This window comes from Stegostoma tigrinum, chromosome 2 (assembly GCF_030684315.1).
Source record: "Stegostoma tigrinum isolate sSteTig4 chromosome 2, sSteTig4.hap1, whole genome shotgun sequence".
Classification (NCBI taxonomy): domain Eukaryota; kingdom Metazoa; phylum Chordata; class Chondrichthyes; order Orectolobiformes; family Stegostomatidae; genus Stegostoma; species Stegostoma tigrinum.
This window is the reverse complement of record NC_081355.1, coordinates 121,208,541-121,229,337: the sequence shown is the minus strand read 5'-3', so window position 1 is coordinate 121,229,337 and position 20,797 is coordinate 121,208,541. Positions and strand designations below refer to the sequence as shown.

The window sequence follows — 20,797 nt, the reverse complement described above, 5'->3', positions numbered from 1 at the left end:
AGTCCACATTGATACCATTAGGCTGCAGGGTTCCCAAGCGGAATATGAGTTGCTGTTCCTGCAACCTTCGGGTGGCATCCTTGTGGCACTGAAGGAGGCCCATGATGGACATGTCGTCGAAAGAATGGGAGGGGGAGTTGAAATGGTTCACGACTGGGAGGTGCAGTTATTTATTGCAAACCGAGCGGAGGTGTTCTGCAAAGCAGTCCCCAAGCCTCCGCTTGGTTTCCCCAATGTAGAGGTAGCCACACCGGGTACAGTGGATACAGTATACCACATTGGCAGATGTGCAGGTGAATCTCTGCTTAATGTGGAAAGTCATCTTGGGGCCTGGGATGGGGGTGAACCTTCTTATTTGTTAGTTTTGACTACATCCAGTGGAGAGTTGCTCTTTTATACCCATTGATTCCAATTATGATATGGCTCAGTAATGCCACACTTAGTCAAATGCAGCCCTGATGTCAAGGGTTGTCATTCTCACTTCACCTCTGGAATTCAATTCTTTTGTTCATGTTTGAACCAGGGTTGTAATGAAGAGCTGACTTCCCCTGGCAGTACCCAAACTGGGCAACACTAAGCAGGTTATTGCTGAGCAGGGAATGTTCAACAGTGCTGTTGCTGACACCTTCCAACACTTTAATGATAATCAAGAGTAGCCTGATGAGTAACTGGCCAGGTTGGATGTGTCCTGCATTTTGGGTACACAACATACCTGGGCAATTTTCCACATTGTCAGAAGATACCAGTGTTGTAACTAGACTAGAAGAGTGCCATGTTCTGGAACACAAATCTTCAATATTATTGCCTCAATGTCTCCCAGTGCCTCCAATGATTCCTTGTATTATAAAGCGGAGGTTGACCCACCCCTCCCCCAGAACTAAAACTGAAACAACCATAGAGGAGCACCTCATCCTATAATCTGTAAAAGGAGTACAAAAAGTGGTGTAGCCTGCCTTTCAGCAACTAATTCAGTGATTAAATAAACCCCTGACACTCACTTTACAATCAACAACTGCTAATTTATCTAACTCTAAGTGAAAAAATTAACTAAACTATGAACAAATCAAATAAATGTCTTCTGCTAACTATTCCCAAATAAAACAAGGTTCTAATGGTATGCTGTTCCGATAAATGCAAGTTCCGCTTATATGTATTAAAAAAACAGAATTGGTCTCTCAAAATTACAACCGGCTTACATGTCTTTTGGAATGCTCTGTGACTTCTCCATCAATTCTTTTGTCAGGAAGGCCTTTTCCGTCGATTCTTCTGTCAGGAATGTTAACCAGTTGTGATGTGGGTACCTTTGCTTTTTTTAGATAGTGCTTTCTCTAAGATGCAGACGAGTCTGAAAGAGCCAGCCATTCTCTCTTGGGAGCTGAGGGCTGTTCACTCTTGCCATTGGTAGTTAGCTCTCTATTTGCCCAACTGCCCCTTCTTTTATACCCTTGATGACATATCTATTTCTTACAATAAGATTGGTCCTCTCTTGTCAAAATCACCAGATTTAAATTTAATTGGTTTCTTGGTGTCTAAATGTCTGGTTCAAACTGACTGGTTAGCAAGTTTGCAGACAACACTAAAGACGGTGGAGTGGTGGACAGTGTGGAAGAATGTTGCAGGTTGCAGGGAAACTTGGATAAACTGCAGAATTTGGCCAAAAGGTGGCAAATGGAGTTTAATACGGATAAATGTGAGGTGATTTACTTTGGGAGGAATAATAGGAAGGCAGAATACTGGGTCAATGGAAAGATTCTTGGTAGTGTGGATGTGTCGAGGGATCTTGGTGTCCATGTACATAGATCCCTGAAAGTTGCCACCAAGGTTGATAGTGCTGTTAAGAAGGCTTACGGTGTGTTAGGTTTTATTGGTAAAGGGATTGAGTTCCGGGGCTGTGATGTCATGATGCAACTGTACAAAACGCTAGTGCGGCCTCATTTGGAATATTGCATACAGTTCTGGTCGCCCCATTACAGGAAGGATGTGGAAGCATTGGAAAAGGTGCAGAGGAGATTTACCAGGATGTTGCCTGGTCTGGAGCGCAGGCCCTATGAAGAAAGGCTGAGGGACTTGGGTCTGTTCTCATTGGAGAGAAGGAGGCTAAGAGGGGATTTAATAGAGACACACAAGATGATCAGAGGATCAGATAGGATGGACAGTGAGAGTCTTTTTCCAAGGATGATGGCTTCAGCTTGTACAAGGGGGCATAGCTACAAATTGAGGAGTGATAGATTTAAGACCGATGTCAGAGGCAGGTTCTTTACTCAGAGAGTGGTAAGGGTGTGGAACGCCTTGCCTGCCAATGTAGTTAACGCAGCCACATTAGGGGCATTTAAACAGTCTTTGGATAAGCATATGGATGATGATGGGATAGTGTAGGGGGAGTGGCTTAGATTAGTTCACAGGTCGGCACAACATCGAGGGCCGAAAGGCCTGTTCTGCGCTGTGTTGTTCTATGTTCTATGTTCTGTGACTGGCTAAATTCTTTGGCCTGACGGCAATGACTGAATACAGGACATACCAAGCCTTGAAGATGCTGCTTGTGCTAGAGTACAATTCTGCTGCTGTTGATGGCCACAGCGCTTCATGCATGCCCAGTTGAGTTGCCAGGTCCATTCAAAGTCTGTCCCATTTTGCACAGTGATAGTCCATACAACACAACGGAGGTTGTTCTCGAAATGAAGCCATGTGTCTTCATGGGGTCCACAGTCAATGATGAGGAATCTCTGGGTAACTGCCTTCTGACTGCATACCAGTATGCTGCCACTGTCCTGTTGGTAGGACAGACCATATCCTGGGATGACAATAGTGATGTCAGGGACATTGTTTGTAAGAATGAATCTGTTGCTTGACTAGACTTTGCGACCGCTCTCCAATTTTGGCAGTCCCTTAGATGCTAGTAAGGCAGCTTTTGCAGAGTCGATTGGGCTGTTTCTGTCATTGTCTTTTCCAATGCCTAGGTCCATGCTAGATTGTCCATCCAGCTGCAAGATTTTCTTGAGACTTTGTAGCAATTGATCCAACTGAGTGACTTGTTAGGCCATTTCAGAGAGTAGTTCAGAGTGAACAGCATTATTATAGCTCTGGAGTTACATGTAGGCCAGACCAGGTAAGGATGGTAGATTTCTTGAAGGACGTTAATGAGCCAAATCAACAATAGTTTGAAGGACATTAGTGAGCCAAATCAACAATGGTTTAATGGTCATCAATAGATTCACAATTCCAGGTACTTCATTTTCTTGAATTCAAATTCCACTATCTGCTGCAGCAGAATTTGAAAACAGGTCCCCAGAATATTAGCTGAGTTTACTGGATTAATAGTTTAGTGATAATGTCAATAGGCTATCACCTTCCCTATTAAAGGCTATTTTTAAAAGATCTCATTGAAATAGCAAGAAGATTCAATCCTCTCTCCCAGCAATGTATGAGAAATACCGAATCCTGGTAAAGTATCATTACTATCTTCAATTTAAAATTTCTGATTTTACTGACATGGTCATAAGTGACTCTGTAACTTTCAATTAATTTCTGCATATTCACAGGATGCGATTCTCTCTGTTAGACTCTCAGTGGACACATTGTTGGATAAAGTGCCCTTCCGCTGGAATGCAATTTTTCTTCTGAATTTAAAATGCTTTTGGCTCCTGATAATGGAACTCTTCTGTGCGACATAATATTTGCGCTTAGCAAACACCTTAGCAAGTATCAGCCTGGCTATTTTGCTAGTCATTTAACCTAAGTCACATAATTTCTTGAAAAGGCTGCTGTGAACTTCCTGTTCAAAAACCAAAAGTTTCTGACTCTTTTAAAATAAGTCTCCTACAAAACAGAAAACTAAGAATTCCATTTATCTATATTTTAAGACTAAGTTCCTAAAGAATAAGAAGAAAAAAAAGCAAACAACTTTAATCACAGTCAATACAGTGTGGAGCTGGAGCAACACAGCAGGTAAGGCAGCATCAATGGAGCAGGAAAGTCGATGTTTCTGGTCGGAACCCTTCATCAGGACTAAGGAGGAGGAAGGGAGCTGGGAAGTAAATAGAGGGAGGAGGGTTGAGGCTGGGGAAGGTAGGTGGAATGGCAATAGGTGGATGTAGGTAGGGGGTAGTGAGGATTGGTCAGTGGCAAGGGTAAGGTGGATAGATGGTAAAGATGATGGACAGCTTGTGTCAGATTAAGGAGACAGGGTTGAGAGGGAGGGTTGGACATGGGATGAGCCCAGTGGTGGGGAGATTTTAAAACAGACTGGTGATCCTTCCAATCCTTTCTTTGAGAGATGGCCAGAATTATCCAAAGTACTCCATTTAAGACTAACCTAAGTTTTTTTTAAAAATTCTTTTATTTTTATATTCTATTCCTCTATTTAGAAATCTAAGTAATCCATATGCTTTGTAACCACTTTATAAACTTGCTCTATCACCTGTAAAGATTTCCGAGTACAGATTTGTTGCTATGTCTCCTATAAAGGTGACATTTCAAAAAATATTTCATTGGCTGAAATAGTTTGAGACAGCCAGTGATTGTTAAAAGTGCTATGTAAATGCATATCTTTTTCAAATTGCACCACACTGTCTAAGTCATCCCAAGATCTCCGAATATCCTCATTCTGATCTAATACTTTGTCAAGTTATTATGTCATCTGCTTATTTTGAATGCTGGTCCCTACACTGAATCTTTGTCATTTGCAAATACTAAATGGATTTAAAATTGATTTCTTACATATATCAGTGCAAATAACCTCCACAGTCTAAAAAGTTCCATTCACTGTCATTATTTGCTTTCTGTCACTCAGCCAAATCTGTATCCATTCCACCCCTTTCATGTAATTCCATGGTCTTTCATTCATAACAAGCCTCCTGTGTCATACTTTATTCAATACCTACCAAAAAAATTCAGTCATATTAAGCAGGTACAATATGCCCTTCACAAATCCACGTCAACTCGCATCGGTTAACCTTTGTCTTATAGAATATTACAGTGTGGAATGAGGCTATTCAGCCCATTAAGTGTACACTGACCCTCTGAAGAAAATCGCTCCGAGAGTCAGCCCCCTATCCTCATAACCCTAGATTTACCTTGGCTAACCTACCTGGCCTACAGATCCCTGGAAACTATGGGAGATTTTACCATGGTCAATCCACCTATCTTGTGCATCTTTGGACTAGGTGAGGAAACCGAAGTACCCAACAGAAACCCATGCAGACGCGGGGTGAACATGTAAACTCTGTACAGACATACTGGTAATATAAGGTGCAGTAGCGTTAACTGCTAAGCCACTATGTTGTCTAAATTTACAAACTGAAATTTAATTTATTTCTGATAGAGGTCTCCAATAACACTGTCACACCTGAATGTTCAGCTGATTGACTTGGAGGTTTGACTCCCTCTCTGTCCCCTTTGAGTTACAATGCAGTATCAGCAACGTTATGGTCTCCAGCTATACTAGTGCATCCAGTGAAGACTGAAAGAACATGGTCATTGCCTCAAATTTTTACCTTTGCTTCTTTCAGCAATTTAGAATTCAGTCCATCTGGGCTAGGCAACTTAGCAGGGTTCATTAATGCTAATCTTTTTAGTGAATCTTCTTAATCAATATCTTGTTTGAAAATCATCTGTCTTCTTCTCTTGTAATTTTCACACTGTCTCTTTGCTTTGCGAACTGATGCAAAACAATTAATTAATTTTTTTTGCCACAGCCTCTGCCTATAGGTTCTTGGTTGGTTCAGCTTATTTTGCTTTGCGAACCGATGCAAAACAATTACTTAATGTTTTTTTTGCCACAGCCTCTGCCTATAGGTTCTTGGTTGGTTCAGCTTATTTTGCTTTGCGAACCGATGCAAAACAATTACTTAATATTTTTTTTGCCACAGCCTCTGCCTATAGGTTCTTGGTTGGGTCAGCTTATTTCTTAGCTAACCATTTAAGTGTCATATATTTGTAAACTACTCAGTTTAAATTAATTTTGTATACTAATCTTTTATAACATCTCTGCTTTCTATAAAACTATCTGAACTTGCTCTATTACTTTCCATAATCTTCTTGGTTATTAACAAAATCTTGTCTCCAAAGTCTGTCATAAGCATCCTTTTCCAGCTTTAACTTTTATTTTCTATCTCATCTAGGGTGTATTAGCTTTGGATTTTTTTTTTACCTTTTTCTTTCCAAGGAATATGTCCAGCTTGTATATGACCAATATCTACTTTTCATTTTACATAGTTACTGCTTCATCCTGCAAATGCCTTTCCCAATTTATCCATGCTAGGTCCCTTCTTAAGTCACACAAATGAGCTCTTCACCAGTTAAACATTTTACCTTCTCTATTTTCTGATTTTTTTTAACATACTTATTCAAACATTATGATATTGTGGCCGTTGTTAGCCACATGACCTCTAACTGGAAAATATTCCACTTAAATTCACAGAAACAGGTACATATTGCTTTCAGAGGCAGTAGGAACCGCGGATGCTGGAGAATCCGAGATAACATGGTGTGAAGCTGGATGAACACAGTAGGCCAAGCAGCATCAGAGGAGCAGGAAAGCTTGACGTTTCAGGTCAGGACCCTTTCTCTTCGAAGAAAGGGTCCCGACCCAAAACGTCAAGCTTTCCTGCTCCTCTGATGCTGTTTGGTCTGCTGTATTCATACAGCTTCACACCATGTTATCACATATTGCTTTCAACCTAGTTGAAACACTTGTTTTTTTAATTATATTAGCCGGAAAGCACAGTGGATGTAGATGTCTCAAGTTCACAAATCGATTTTTAACGTGATAACACTAAATGTACTCCAGCAACATAAAATGATGTTGTATTTTTAAATGTTGAAATATTTAAGCAGAAAAAATTCTTCAACCTTAGATCATGATGAGTTAGGAATTTACAGGTCAACATCAAAGCATGAACAAACTTACGTCACATATATGAATTTCTGATAAATAAATCTTTCTATGTTGGCCATAATGTCACTTGGATCAGCTGGACATATTTGGTTATCCTGAGTGTGAGCCTTTCTAATCCTTTCCAGCACAGCACTGTGAATTAAAGGCATGGAGTTTAAGGAGTTCAACATCTGCAGTTGATCAATGGGTCGCTGACTTTTTTCTTTAACCTTCAAAGCCTGCAGCACAGCAGCTGCTGACTTGCAAGGATGAGCTGTTGACACAATAACAACAGGACAGGTCCCATCATGTTCACGATCCACTACCACTTTTGCCATAGCAGTGTCTGGGTCCAGAATGTAACCTGTGGCTCTATAAACAGAATAGATAGCATCTAGACACTCTCCCTCCGAACACCAGTATGACACAAAATCATGTTGAATTCTCTCAAGTAAAGGATTTGGCACCTGAAAGTAATATTGTTCTTCAAGCTGGGAAAATAGCTTGGTCATCAGCAATCCATTACCTTGTGAAACAAGGTGTAAACATCTTTCAATGTTGGAGGCTTTCAGAACATCTAATGTCAGAGGAAAAGCAGTCACATTTCCATCCCTCAAATCATATTTGCCAGTCCTTATGAAATCAGTCAGTGTGCTACTTTGATTAGAAGCACAAATAAATTTACGAATTGGAATCCCCATACGTTTTGCATATACTGCTGCCAATATATTCTCAAAGTTGCCTGTGGGAATGCAAATATCAATTGGATCTCCAAAGGTAATTACACCTTGGTTAATTAGATCAAGATAAGAAGAGGCATGATAGATGACCTGTGGCAGCAAACAAGCCCAGTTTGTTGAGTCTACAGTACACAAAGCTGTACCATATTCAACAGTTAGGAAGCCTGTGTAGACAGGATTTGTGAATATCTGTTTTACAATCATTTGACAGAACTCAAGGTTAGACTTAACACCAACAGACCTTATATTTTCTGCTTTATAACTAATCATCTGTGCCTTCTGAAGCTGGTTAATTCTGTCTTCAGGGAAGAATGTGAGAATTGCAATTCTTTGTTTGTCAGTATCACTGAGGCGAAGGAAACCATCCAAAACAGCACTCCCTGTATCCCCAGACGTAGCTACTAGAATTAGATAATTGCAAGTTCTAGGCATACAAAATGCAAATAGCTGTGGTAACATCTGCAATGCAAAGTCCATGAAGGAAGCTGTGGGTCCATAAAACAATTCAAGAAGAAACTGGCTGCCACTCAAATGTCTGACAGGTGCTATTGCGTTACAAGAAAAGTTTTGTCCATATGCTTTCATCACTATCTCTCGCAGATTGACAGCTGGCACATCATTAGGATGGATACACTTCTCAAGAAGGACTTGTGCCCGCTCAGTGTAAGAAGCTTCAACCAATCTTTGCCACTCTCCAGCAGTCAATTCTGGAAGTGGATCTGCAGGCACAAACAGACCTCCATCTAAAGCTATGCCATCGATAACAACATCAGTGAAGAAGCTGGGGTTTTGCATGAAGTCAACGTTTTTATCTATACTTCTTGTGGAAAGAAATATTCCTGATTTAGAGTCATGATACCTCTTTATACCATCAAGTACCTTCACAGCGACTGCTTCAGCTGTGTCACCAGCCTGACAGAGGACACGTACATCATACCACTGATGGTAAAATTGTTGTCTGGACTGAAATATTTCTTGCATTGAAACACCAGGCCTCAGCCCAACAATATGGTCGATATTCATCCCTCCAAGTCTTTCCAGTATATCTTCAAGAGGTACATCAAGGTAAACCACTATTCCTTTCTTTTTAACATGGTACATACTAGAGGGATGCATTGGATTGGATCCAGTAAGAGAAATAACACTTCTGGCTGTTGAAAGCTTCTGAAGGATTTCCCCCTCCTCTTGCAAAAATAGTTCCTCACCAACCTCCTGCAGCTTCTGAGCAACACTCATATGCCATGCCTTTTCAAGTGTCTCATTAATATGTATCACACGTAGGCCAGTAATCTGACCAAGAAACACTGCTACTGTTGTCTTCCCTGCACCAGGAGCACCAAGAAGAACAATGTTCTTTTCACCAGCAATCGACTTGGGTGTAGACAGCATCGTAGATTGCATCGATTTAGCAGGTTTTAAAAAGAGGAATGTCTTTAGAAATGTTAGAGCGACCTTTCTGTGGCAAGGAATTAAAGACTGATTGTATATCCATGTGTGAAAGAGTCTATGCACCAGATGACACATACCTGTATACATCAGACCGGGCATTCTGCTTTTCAGTCAGACAAGGATGTGTCCTAAAATAATAAGAAAAGGCTGTTCTAAATTACAGTAACTACAATATTAAAGCACCATTAATCTTCTTCAAGTACAATTGAAAGAAACAACAAATAAAATCAATAAATACATACAGAACTGAATACTAGATTTGTTGTAGCATTTCCTATTTTGTCAGTTTGTTAAGAGTAGGGCCTTGGGTAATGTTGTAGAACAGAGGGACCTAAGTGTTCAGGGTCATAATTCTTTGAAGTTTGCATCACAGGTAGAAAGGGTAGTTAAAAAGGCACTTAGCACACTTGTCTTTAGTCCTTTGAGTATAGGAGTTGGAAAGTCACGTTGAGGTTGTACAGGACACTGGTGAGGGGTCTTCTATGGCCAGTTATAGAAAGGACATTTCTAAGTTAGATAGGGTTCAGAAAAGACTTACCAGAATGTTGCCAGGTGTGGGAAGAAAGGCTGGATAGCTAGGACTTTTTTCTCCTGGAGTAGGGGGTTGACAGGTCACCAAATTGAGGTTTATAAAATCATGAAGCATATAGGTAGGGATAATGGTAGGTGTCTTTTCCCTAGATTGGGGCATTTCAAGACTGGGGGCATATTTTTAAGGTGAGAAGAGGGATATTTAAAAAAGACATGAGGGGCAAATTTTAACACGAGGGTGGTTCACATGTGGAATGAACTTCCTGAGGAAGAGGTGTATACAGGACAATGTTTTAAAGACACTTAGATAAAAACATGAATAGGAAACGTTTGGAGGGATATGGGCCAGGAGCAGGCAGGTAGGTCTCATTTAGTTTGGGTTTGCGTTTGGCATGGACTGAGTGGACCGAAGGGTCTGTTTTCATTGTGTATGACTCCATAAGTGAACTGTGAAATTCTTTACTATACAATCCCAAATATTTTTAAACGCAAGCTTGTTGACATCTAATCACTTTTATTTTTTATCCTCATTGCTGAGACGTGGGCATTGCTGACTAGCCAGCATTTATTGCCAAAAATTTTCTGAATTTTTCTGAAGGGTCTAGACCGAAAATGTCAAACTTTCCTATCCCTCTGATGCTGCTTGGCCTGCTGTGTTCATCCAGCTTCACACCGTGTTATCTTTATTGCCCAAAGCTAGCCGCCCTCGAGAAGGTGGTGACGAGTTGACCTATCGACTGCTACAGTCCACCTGCTGTAGGTTGATCGATAATGTCATGAGGAAGGGAACTCTAGGATTTAGACCCAGGAACAGTGAAGTGATAGTGACATATTACCATGTCAGGCCGGTTGAATGATTTAAAGGGGAACTTGAAGGTGGTACTCTCATGTATCTGCTGACCTTGTCTTTCTAGATGAAAGGGGTCATGCATTTGGAATGTACTGGCTGAGGATATGTGGTGAATTTCTGCAGTGTCTCTTGTAAATTGTAGCAGCAGTGTGTCCTGAGTGTCGATAGTGGAGGAAGTAGATGTTTATGACTGTGGTGCCAATCAATTGGGCTGCTTTGTCCTGGATGATGTCAAGCTTCATTAGTGTTGTTGGAGCAACGCTCATCCAGGCAAATGGGGAGTATTCCATCACATTCCTGACTTACATGTTGTAGATGCTGGACAGGCTTTGGGGAGTCAGGAGGTGAGTCAGCTGCCACAGTATTTCTAACCTCCGACCTGCTTTTGTAGCCACGAGTCCAGCAGAGTTTCTGGTCGATGATAACCCCTAGGTCAAGGGCGGTGGTTAGATTGTCTCTTATTTGTAATGGTCAGAGCCTGACATTTAAGTGACATGAAGTTTACTTGCCACTTGTCAGCCCAAGCCTGCATATTGTTTGAACATGGACTGCTTCAGTTTCTGAGGAGTCGCGAATGGTGCGAAACGTTGTGTAATCATCGGCAAGCATCCCACTTCTGACCTCATGAAGAAGGGACGGTCATTGTTAAAGAAGCTGAAAATGGTTGGGCCTAGGACACTACCCTGAGGAACACCTACAGAGATTAGATTAGATTCTCTACAGTGTGGAAACAGAACCTTCGGCCCAACAAGTCCACACCGCCTCTTGAAGCATCCCACCCAGACCCATGGCCCGATAACCCACACACACCTGAACACTTTAGCATTGGCAATTTAGCACGGCCGATCCACCTAGCTTGCGTGTCTTTGGACTGTGGGAGGAAACCGGGGCGCCCGGAGGAAACCCATGCAGACACGGGCAGAATGTGCAAACTCCACACAGGCAGTCGCCCAAGGCTCGAATTGAACCCGGGTCCCTGGAGCTGTGAGGCTGCAGTGCTAACCAGAGCCACCGTGCCGAGTTGTCCTGGAGCTGAGATGACTCAGCTCCAAAACCACAACCATCTTCCTATGTGCCAGGTATGGCTCTAACCACTGGAGAGTTTGCCGCCGGCTACCCATTGATTCCAGTTTTGGTAGGGGTCCTTGATGCCACAGTCAAATGCAACTTTGATGTCAAGGGCAGTCACTCTCACCTCATCTCTGGAATTCAGCTCTTTTGTCCATGTTTGAACCGATGCTGTAATGAGGTCAGAAATTGAGTGGCCCTGGCAGGACCCAAACTGGACGCCACTGAGCAGATTACTGCTGAGCAGGTGTTGTTTGATAGCACTAATGATCACACCTTCAATCACCATACTGATGATTGAGAGTAGAGTGATGGGCTGGCAATTGGCTGGGTTAGATTTGCTCTGCTTTTCATGTACAGGACATAAATTGGGCAATTTTCCACACTGTCAGTGTTGTAACTCTACTGGAACAGCTTGGCCAGGGGAGCAGCAAATTCTGGAGCACAAGTCTTCAGTACTATTGCCGGAATGTTGTCAGGACCCGCAGCCTTTGCGGCATCAAGTATCACCAATAATTTCTTGTTATCATGTGGAGTGAATCAAATTGGCTGGATACTAGTATCTGTAATGCTGGGGTCCACTGAAGGAGGCCGAGATGGATCACCCACTCGGCATTTCTGGCTGAAGACTGCTGCGAATGCTACAGCCTTATTTTTTGCACTAATGTGCTAGGCTCTTCTATCACTGCAGATGGGGTTACTTCTGGAATCTGCCCATCCAGTTTCATGTTCACCACCATTCATGACTGGATGAAGCAGGACTGAAGAGCTTAGATCTGATCAGTTGGTTGTGGAATTGCTAAGTGTCACTTGCTGCTCAGCATGCAAGGAGTCCTGTTTGCTGATTTCACCAGTTGACACCTCATCTTCAGGTATGCCTGGTACTGTTCCTGGCTTGCCCTCCTGCACTCTCCATTGAATGCAGAGTTGATCCCCTGGCTTCATGGCAATGGTTGAGTGAGGGATATGACAGGCTATGAAGTTACAGATTGTGCTGGACCACAATTCTGCTGCTGTTGATGGTCCACAGTGTCTCAATGTCCAGTCTCGAGTTGCTAGATCTGTTTGAAGTTTGTCCCAATTAGCATGGTGATAATGCCACACAACACAATAGGGTTATTCTCAGTGATAATGGGAACTGCAGATGCTGGAGAATCCAAGATAACAAAGTGTGGAGCTGGATGAACACAGCAGGCCAAGCAGCATCTCAGGAGCACAAAAGCTGACGTTTCAGGCCTAGACCCTTCATCAGAGAGGGTCTCGAGGGTCTCTCTGATGAAGGGTCTAGGCCTGAAACGTCAGCTTTTGTGCTCCTGAGATGCTGCTTGGCCTACTGTGTTCATCCAGCTCCACACTTTGTTATCTAGGGTTATTCTCAACCTGAAGGCAGGAGTTCATCTCCACAAGGACTGTGCAGTGGTCACTCTTACCGATACTGTCATGGACAGATGCAACTGTAGCCAGCAGACTGGTAAAGATCAGGTCAAGTATGTTTTTCCCTCGTTGGTTCCCTCACCACTTGCTGCAGACGTAGTCTAGCAGCTGTGACCTCTTAGGACCAAACCAACTTGATCAGTTGTACTGCTGCTGAGCCATTTTGGTGGTGAACATTGAAATCGCCCAACCAGAGTACATTTTGCACCCGCGACAACCTCAGTGCTTCCTCTAAGTGTTGTTCAACGTGGAAGAGTAGCAATTCATCAGCTGAGGAAGGACAGTATTTGGTAATGAACAGGACGTTGCCTTGTCCATGTTTAACACGAAGCCACAATACTTCATGAGGTCCGAAATCAATGTTGAGGACTCCCAGGACAACTCCCTCACAATTGTACACCACTGTGCACCACCTCTGCTAGCTACGTCATTCTGGTGGGACAGGACATATCCAGTGATGGTGATGTCTAGGACATTATCTGTAAGGTCTGATTCCATGAGTATGCATATTTCAGGCTGGTGCTTGACTAGTCTGTGAGATAACTCTCTTAAGTTTGACTCCAGCATTCAGATGTTAGTCAGGAGGGCTTTGGAGGGTCAACGGGGCTGTTTCTGATGTTGTCTTTTCTGGTGCCTAAATCAAAGCCAGGTAATCTGTCTGGTTTCATTTCTTTAAGACTCTGTAGCAAATGGTACAACTGAATGGCTTAATATGCCATTTCAGAGGGCATCTGAGTGTCAACCACACTGTTATGGTTCTGAAGTCACACAAAGGCCAGGTGAGAATGGCAGATTTCCTTCCGTGATGGACCTTAGTCAATCTGATGGTTTTTTTTCCCCCAACAATCAGCAATGATTCAGTAGATTCCTAATTTCATACTTTTTTATTGAATTCAATTCCACCATCTGCTGTGCAGGATTCGAACCTTGGTCCCCAGAACATGAGATGAGTTTCTGGATAAACAGTCAAGCGATAATACCACTAGACCATCACCTCCCTTTTTTATGGTCATTTCAAACATCTTGGTGTTCTGTTCTGTGCAGGTAAGGCCTTTCTCAATTGGTCAAGTACGAAACCCATTTAACTAATGACAAATTTACATAATTTAAAGCATCTGCTGTCTAAGGTTGTACTGGAAAACACACTTGGGCCAGATTTTGGATACCAAAGGCAGTCACTCCAAGTTGAAAAACTTACAAACTTGCCAAACCCACATAAATACAAGATCCCAAATGCAGCATTTTTGATCCAGGGGTTTGGGAGCAGAGCACAGGCTGCCACAAGGCTGGCAAGCTGGTTAGTAGACCCAACTTAGATCTCTGTGAATTTGTCCCTTTTAGCATTGTTAGGTCATCCAGCTTTCACCAACAACCCCTCCATGGTGGGTCCCTATACCCTCTAAGTCACTTCCACAGCCATTCACCAAATGTACCACAAGCAGGCCTCAGGAGTCCTTTGATCATTAAAGAAACACTTCTGAAAATCTGATATCGTTCTCATTTTCACATAATTAATAATGAAAACCTTCCCATTCATAAAATGCATTCAATACTTTTAAAACTCCACCAATAGTTAGAAAAAAAATTTATTCAGCTCCCACAAAAAAGACAGCCAAACTTTAACTAGTCTCTTTAAGCTTTCAAAAAAATGCGAACGCCAAACTCTCTTCTAAGATAACTTACCATCTGAAACACAGCCAAGTATTCATAATGCATAGAAACATAGAAATAAGGAGCAGACATATCAAAGTCAGAAGAACGTGAATTACAGCCTCACTGCAGACGCTTAAGTGTAACTCAATCAGTACTGTCAAAATGCTGCACTGTCACAGCATTTATCTTTTGGGTAAAGGATCAATTCAAGCCCAGGTCTTTCAGTAGACCCACAATACCATTAGAGGGGTTGAGAATTTTGTCCCAATTACAGTAATGTAATGGCAATATATTTCCAAGTCAGGATGGTGAGAGACTTAAAAGAAAATTTGAAGGTGGTGGTGTTCCCATGTATACCCTTGTCCTTATAAATGGAAGCAGTTGTGGGTTTAGCAGGTGCTGTCTGAGGATTTATGGAAAATTTTTGAAGTGCATCTCGTAGATAGTACACACTGCTGCTACTGAGCATCAGTAGTGGAAGGAAGTGGATGCTTCTAGATTTGGTGCCAATCAAGTGGACTGCTTTGTCCTGGATGGTGTCAAACTTCAAGAGTCATGTTGAAGCTGCACTTATCCAAGCAAGTGTGGAGCATTCGATCACAATCCTGGCTTGCATCTTGTAGTTAGTGGACAGACATGGGGAATCAAGAGCTGACTTACTCGTCAAAATATTCCTAGCCTCTGACCTGCTCTTGTAGCCATTGTATTTACACGGTGAGTCAAGTTGAGTTTCCGGTCAATGGTAACACCCAGGATGCTGTTAGTGGAGGATTCAATAATGGTAACACCATCAAATATCAAGGGAATGTGGTTAGATTGTCTCTTATTGGAGATAGTCACTGCCAGGCATTTGTGTAGCATGTATGTTATTTGCCACTTGCCTGTCCAAGCCTAGGTATGGCCCAGGTCTTGTTGCATTTGAACATGAACTGCTTCTACAGCTGAGGAGTCAGAAATGGTGCTGAACATTGTGTAATCATCACCAAATGTCCCTACTTCTGATCTTATGATGGAGGACAGGTTATTGATGAAGCAGCTGAAGATGGTTGGGCTAGCACATTATCCTAAAGAGCTCCAACAAAGATGTTTTAGAGCTGAGATGACTGATCTTCAACAACCAAAACCATTTTCCTACGTGCAGGTAAGACTGTGAGAAGCATCAAGCCTTCAAGCTAAATAAAACGGTTACTGTATATAATTGCAATATTTTGAAAAATAAATGAAGTGCAAAGTTTCGACAATATACAATTATCAATATACAATTGTTTACACAGCAGAGTGGGCATCTCTACAAATCAGTGACGTGCAGAATCAGAGCCACCTGTCTCTACAATGGCATTTGCTACTGACTTAAAAGTCACTGGCTTCACTAATTCCACAGTATCCATTGGTCAACATAAGGAAATGACTTTGCAGTGAGTAAATCTTATCTCAAGGATCAGATAAATTGCAAACTCTTCAAATTTCAAGTCCTGGCAGTTTCTCCTGGGAATGAGCTATTCTCTGTCAAATCTTAACTCAGGGTTCAGTGATGTTCTAGTATTAAATGACTCCCATAGTTAGTTCAAAGTCTTTTGAATAATTTTCTTTATCTTGCTTAAATTTCCCTTGCAATTAAAATCCCAATTAATCTCATTTAATTTTTACCTATACTTTTAAAACTATGGGCTAAATTGAACCACAAATCGCTGTCATTCTAAGTGAGTTGAACGGTGTCCCAATGTGAGGCCTAGCAGGTTTTCTCATGGTCTCGTCCCGAACCAGCCTTATTATCTCTGCATCATGCCCCTTTGACAATCTGCTTGTCACTTTCTCCAATTCACCACAGGCAGAAAAGCAGGAGGTAAATTTCCCCTTGTCTGCCATGTATGGGGCAGAAAAAAATAAGCTGCATTCAGCAGCTCCAGCCTGCTGACTGGATGCATGATTGCCTTTCAGTACGGTGCTAGCCAATGTCATGGATCCTGGGATATCCTGGCTTTGGTGAGTGCTTCTGCCTATGGTGAATTGGAGAAAGTGACAAGCAGATTGTCGCAGGGGCACCGTACTGAAAGGCAATCATGCATCCAGTCAGCAGGCTGGAGCTGCTCTGCGCAGCATATTTTTTCTGCACCACACATGGCAGACAAGGGGAAATTTACCTCCCGCTTTGCTTGCAGCGAGCTGGAGATCCTGGATAAATATGGAGGACGGCCTTCCTCTTCCCTAGGACTAGCAGAGGAGGTCATCACACCAGATGCTGCCAGCCTCATCCACAATTCCCACTGGGGTCTGTGCCATTTACACAATCCTGAGGAACATTCAGCAGACAGCAAGAACGTCAATGAGTTTCTCCGCTCACACAGAATAAATGCTACTATCTTCTTTCTATCACCAAATACTCGCTTTATTTTTGCTATGCACATATCTCCCTCCAAACCTCATGGTACATTACACTATTTCATGCAACATCTTCCTTCATTGGTTTTCACCCAGCCAAAACTCCCTACTAACCCTGCATACCCCATCTGTTGCCTACTCACTCACTTGGGACACTCACCACCTTTCACCACCTGCATCAGCAGGTGCCAGCTACTATCCTTTAATGTCTCCCCGTGTTTCATTCCAGGAGAAAATGACCTGCAGGGTGGAGAAAGTCAGAATAGGTAGTCAGGTGCCCCACATTCAACTCCTTACTCACGACACTGAATGGATACTGGCACTCGTCAAGAGGACCGAGACTGTTGCTAGGGTGATGTTGTAACAAACATGTCCCAGCAACTGAGTAAGCAGCACTGTCCACTGATGTAATACTCTCCCATTACCACCACTGCAAACGTAGTCTTAACATGCCCAATATTCCAAGCTGTTCATCACTTTTTCTCGTCTCCCACAGGCGCTGAAAAAAATCTGGAAACAATAGTCTAATGACCATGAATCCATTATCAATTGTCAGAAAAACCCATCTGGTTCACTAATGTCCTTTAGGACAGAAAAATGCCATCCTTACCTGGTCTGGCCTACACATGATTCCAGATCCACAGCAATGTGGTCAATTCTTAGCAGTACTCTGGGCAATTAGGGATGGAAAATAAATGCTGGCCTAGACAGTGATGCCCTCATCCATGATGAACAAAAAAATCCAATCTAAACAGCATGGTCTCAACATCTAAGAAGCATGCACCACAAAATGTTTCAGCCTCCACTTCTGGAAACAAGCCACTGATCCCACAATGGGTTCACTGGCAAGACTGTGCCCTGCACCCTCCACTAGCTGTGATATTGACACCTTGAAGGATACTTCAGCTAGCTTAGAGTTGGGAGCACATGCTAATGAGCAGATCACTGCTATTACTCTGCAGTTCTTGGAGGAAGAAACACCCCAGGCACCTGCATACATAGGACAGCTGGAAACCTGATACTTGTTCAGCTTCAGGCAGAAAGCATCTCATCCAGTCGGTGAGTAAGAATTTCACCAAAATGAACAATCAGACACAGGAGCAGCAGACAGGTTCATTGGAGGGACTGGACAAACTGAACTGCACCAAACCTGATGGCACCATTTTGCCTCAGGCATGCAAGCATTTAGCTGCCTGCCTAGACAGGCTGGCAGCTGCCATGGAGTCAGATCCAGCACACTGTGGAAATCTTCTCTCAGGATACTCCAGAGATGGCTGGCCTTCCACCTCTAACCTTCCTGCCTCCCTCAGTCCTGTGGGAGCTCAAACCCACATGAGCACACCTACCTCTACGGATGACACACTCAGCATATCTAATTCCAATAACCCTATATAGCCTCAGGGTTCCCCAAACAAAATTCAACGGCCAATGGACTCCACAGTGTGGCAGACTCCAACCATCACAGCTGCTGAACCCAAGGCTGCACCGAGATGTAGTAGAGGGAATGGAATGAACGAACCTTCTGAGGGCACACAGGTGACCTGGGTGACACTTCATTGTAAATATATTATCATATTTGAAATATATGTTCACTTATCAACATCAGCTATGTGCAAAAATTCTGACTAGCTGCAACTATAAGATAGAAAATGAAGAACACAGCCATCCTTAGGGTTTTGTGGTTCAGCATGTGCAAGTTACGGGAACTTAAAAAGTGATTGCTACTTTGAGATCTAGGGTGAATCTTTTCAGGCTGCAATACATTGCTTGCATATCACAGCCAATAGTAAGATGGATATCTCATACTGCAGGATGAGGTTAAGGGTACTTGGGGACGGGATTTGTAGATCACACAGTAGGTTAATGGCCAAGGTCCACACACCGATATAGTGTTGTGGTGTCCTTCAGGTTATATGATATATATGTCTTTGCAATGCGATTGCCCTTTTGATGAAGTCACGAATGATGGCTGGCCAGACCCAACTCAGATCTGTTCAGCTCTCCTGCTGACTAACCACAACTCCCAGTTGTGCTGGACACACAGGGAGCACCCAAGCTCATTCTCCGGACTGCAGAGGTATGCACCCCAACTGGCACAATACCCATACCCAACTCCTGGACTGATATTAGAGATGTTCCTTGATTTTCTGCGTCAGAAGCCCCTGACTGAAAAGTGTCTCCCTTGACTTGACTGAGGACTATTTCGTTACACTTTGAGATATGGCCATTTGGTTGTTGTGCCTGCAATGTATTTACCACATATGTAACTGACGCACGGTGCAGATGTGAAAGTGGCATCACGCAATGCCGTACAGCACCATGTCCACCCCCTTGACGAATGACCGTGTGAGGAACAACAAGCAGCCTGAATTTATGTCTACACTAAACAACAACATAAGACAGACAAACTATAATAAATAGAACAAAAACTGTAGATGCTGGAGATCTGAAACAAACTAAAACTGCAATTGCCAGGGAAACCCAGCAGGTCTGGCAGTATCTGAAGAGAAAATAGGGTCAGAGATAATAGGAACTGCAGATGCTGGAGAATCTGAGATAACAAGGTGTGGAGCTGGATGAACACAGCAGGCCAAGCAGCATCTAGACCCTTCATCAGAAATGGGGGAAGGGAAGAGGGTTCTGAAATAAATGGGGAGGGGGAGAGGCAGATCAAAGATGGATAGAGGAGAAGATAGGTGGAGAGGAGACAGACAAATCAAAGAGGTGGGGATGGAGCCAGTAAAGGTGAGTGTAGGTGGGGAGGTAGTGAGGAGATAGGTCAGTCCAGGGAGGACTGGTCAAGGGGGCAGGATGAGGTTAGTAAGTAGGAAATCGGGGTGTGGCTTAGAGGTGGGGGGGGGATAGGTGAGAGGGAAAACAAGTGAGGGAGGCAGGGGTGAGCTGGGCTGGTTTTGGGATGCGGTAGGGGGAGGGGAGATTTTGAAGCTTGTGAAATCCACGTTGATACCTTTGGGCTGCAGGGTTCCCAAGCAGAATATGAGTTGCTGTTCCTGCAACCTTCAGGTGGCATCATTGTGGCACTGCAGGAGGCCCAGGATGGACATGTCGTCTAAAGAATGGGAGGGGGAGTTGAAATGGTTCATGAATGAGAGGTGCAACTGTTTATGGCGAACCGAGCATAGGTACTCTGCAAAGCGGTCCCCAAGCCTCCGCTTGGTTTCCCCAATGTACAGGAGGCTACATTGGATGCGGGTGAACATCTGCTTGACGTGGTAAGTCTTCTTGGGGCTTGCGATGGGGGTGAGGGAGGTGGTGTGGAGGAAGGTGTAGCACTTCCTGCGGTTTCAGGGAAAAATGCCGGGTGTAGTGGGGCTGGAAGGGAGCGTGGAGCGGACAAGACAGTCACGGAGAGAGTGTTCCCTCCAGAAAGCAGACAAGGGTGGGAGGGAAAAATGTCTTTGGTGGTGGGGTCGGATTGCAGATGGTGGAAGTGTCAGAGGATTCTGCATTGGATCCAGAGGTTGGTGGGATGATATGTGAGGACGAGGGGGATTCTTTTTTTGGTTGCTATTGCCGGGACGGGGTATGAGGGATAAGTTGCGGGAAATGCAGGAGGGTGTTCTCGACCACTGCAGGGGGGATGTTGCAGTCCTTGAAAAACGAGGGCATCTGAGATGTACAGGAGTGGAATGCCTCATCCGGGGAGCAGATGCAGCTGAAGCGAAGGTATTGGAAATAGGGGATGCCATTTTTGCAGGAAGGTGGGTGGGAGGAGGTGTATTCTAGGTAGCTGTGGGAGTCAGTGGGTTTGAAATGGATATCCGTTTCTAGGTGGTTGCCCAAGATGGAGACAGAGAG

The 20,797-nt window shown here is 43.3% G+C and overlaps 1 protein-coding gene across 1 annotated transcript in view; it reads right to left on the bottom strand.

Moving 5' to 3' along the window:
- Positions 1 to 6,733: 6,733 nt before the first annotated feature.
- Positions 6,734 to 20,797, bottom strand: part of LOC125447038 (threonine synthase-like 1) — an 83,106-nt gene continuing 69,042 nt past the window's right edge. Inside the window, exon 6 of the mRNA XM_059641980.1 lies at positions 6,734 to 9,191. Within this exon, the coding sequence (XP_059497963.1) occupies positions 6,904 to 9,162 (2,259 nt within the window). The 5' untranslated portion in view covers positions 9,163 to 9,191 and the 3' untranslated portion in view covers positions 6,734 to 6,903. The remainder of the gene's footprint in view (positions 9,192 to 20,797) is intronic.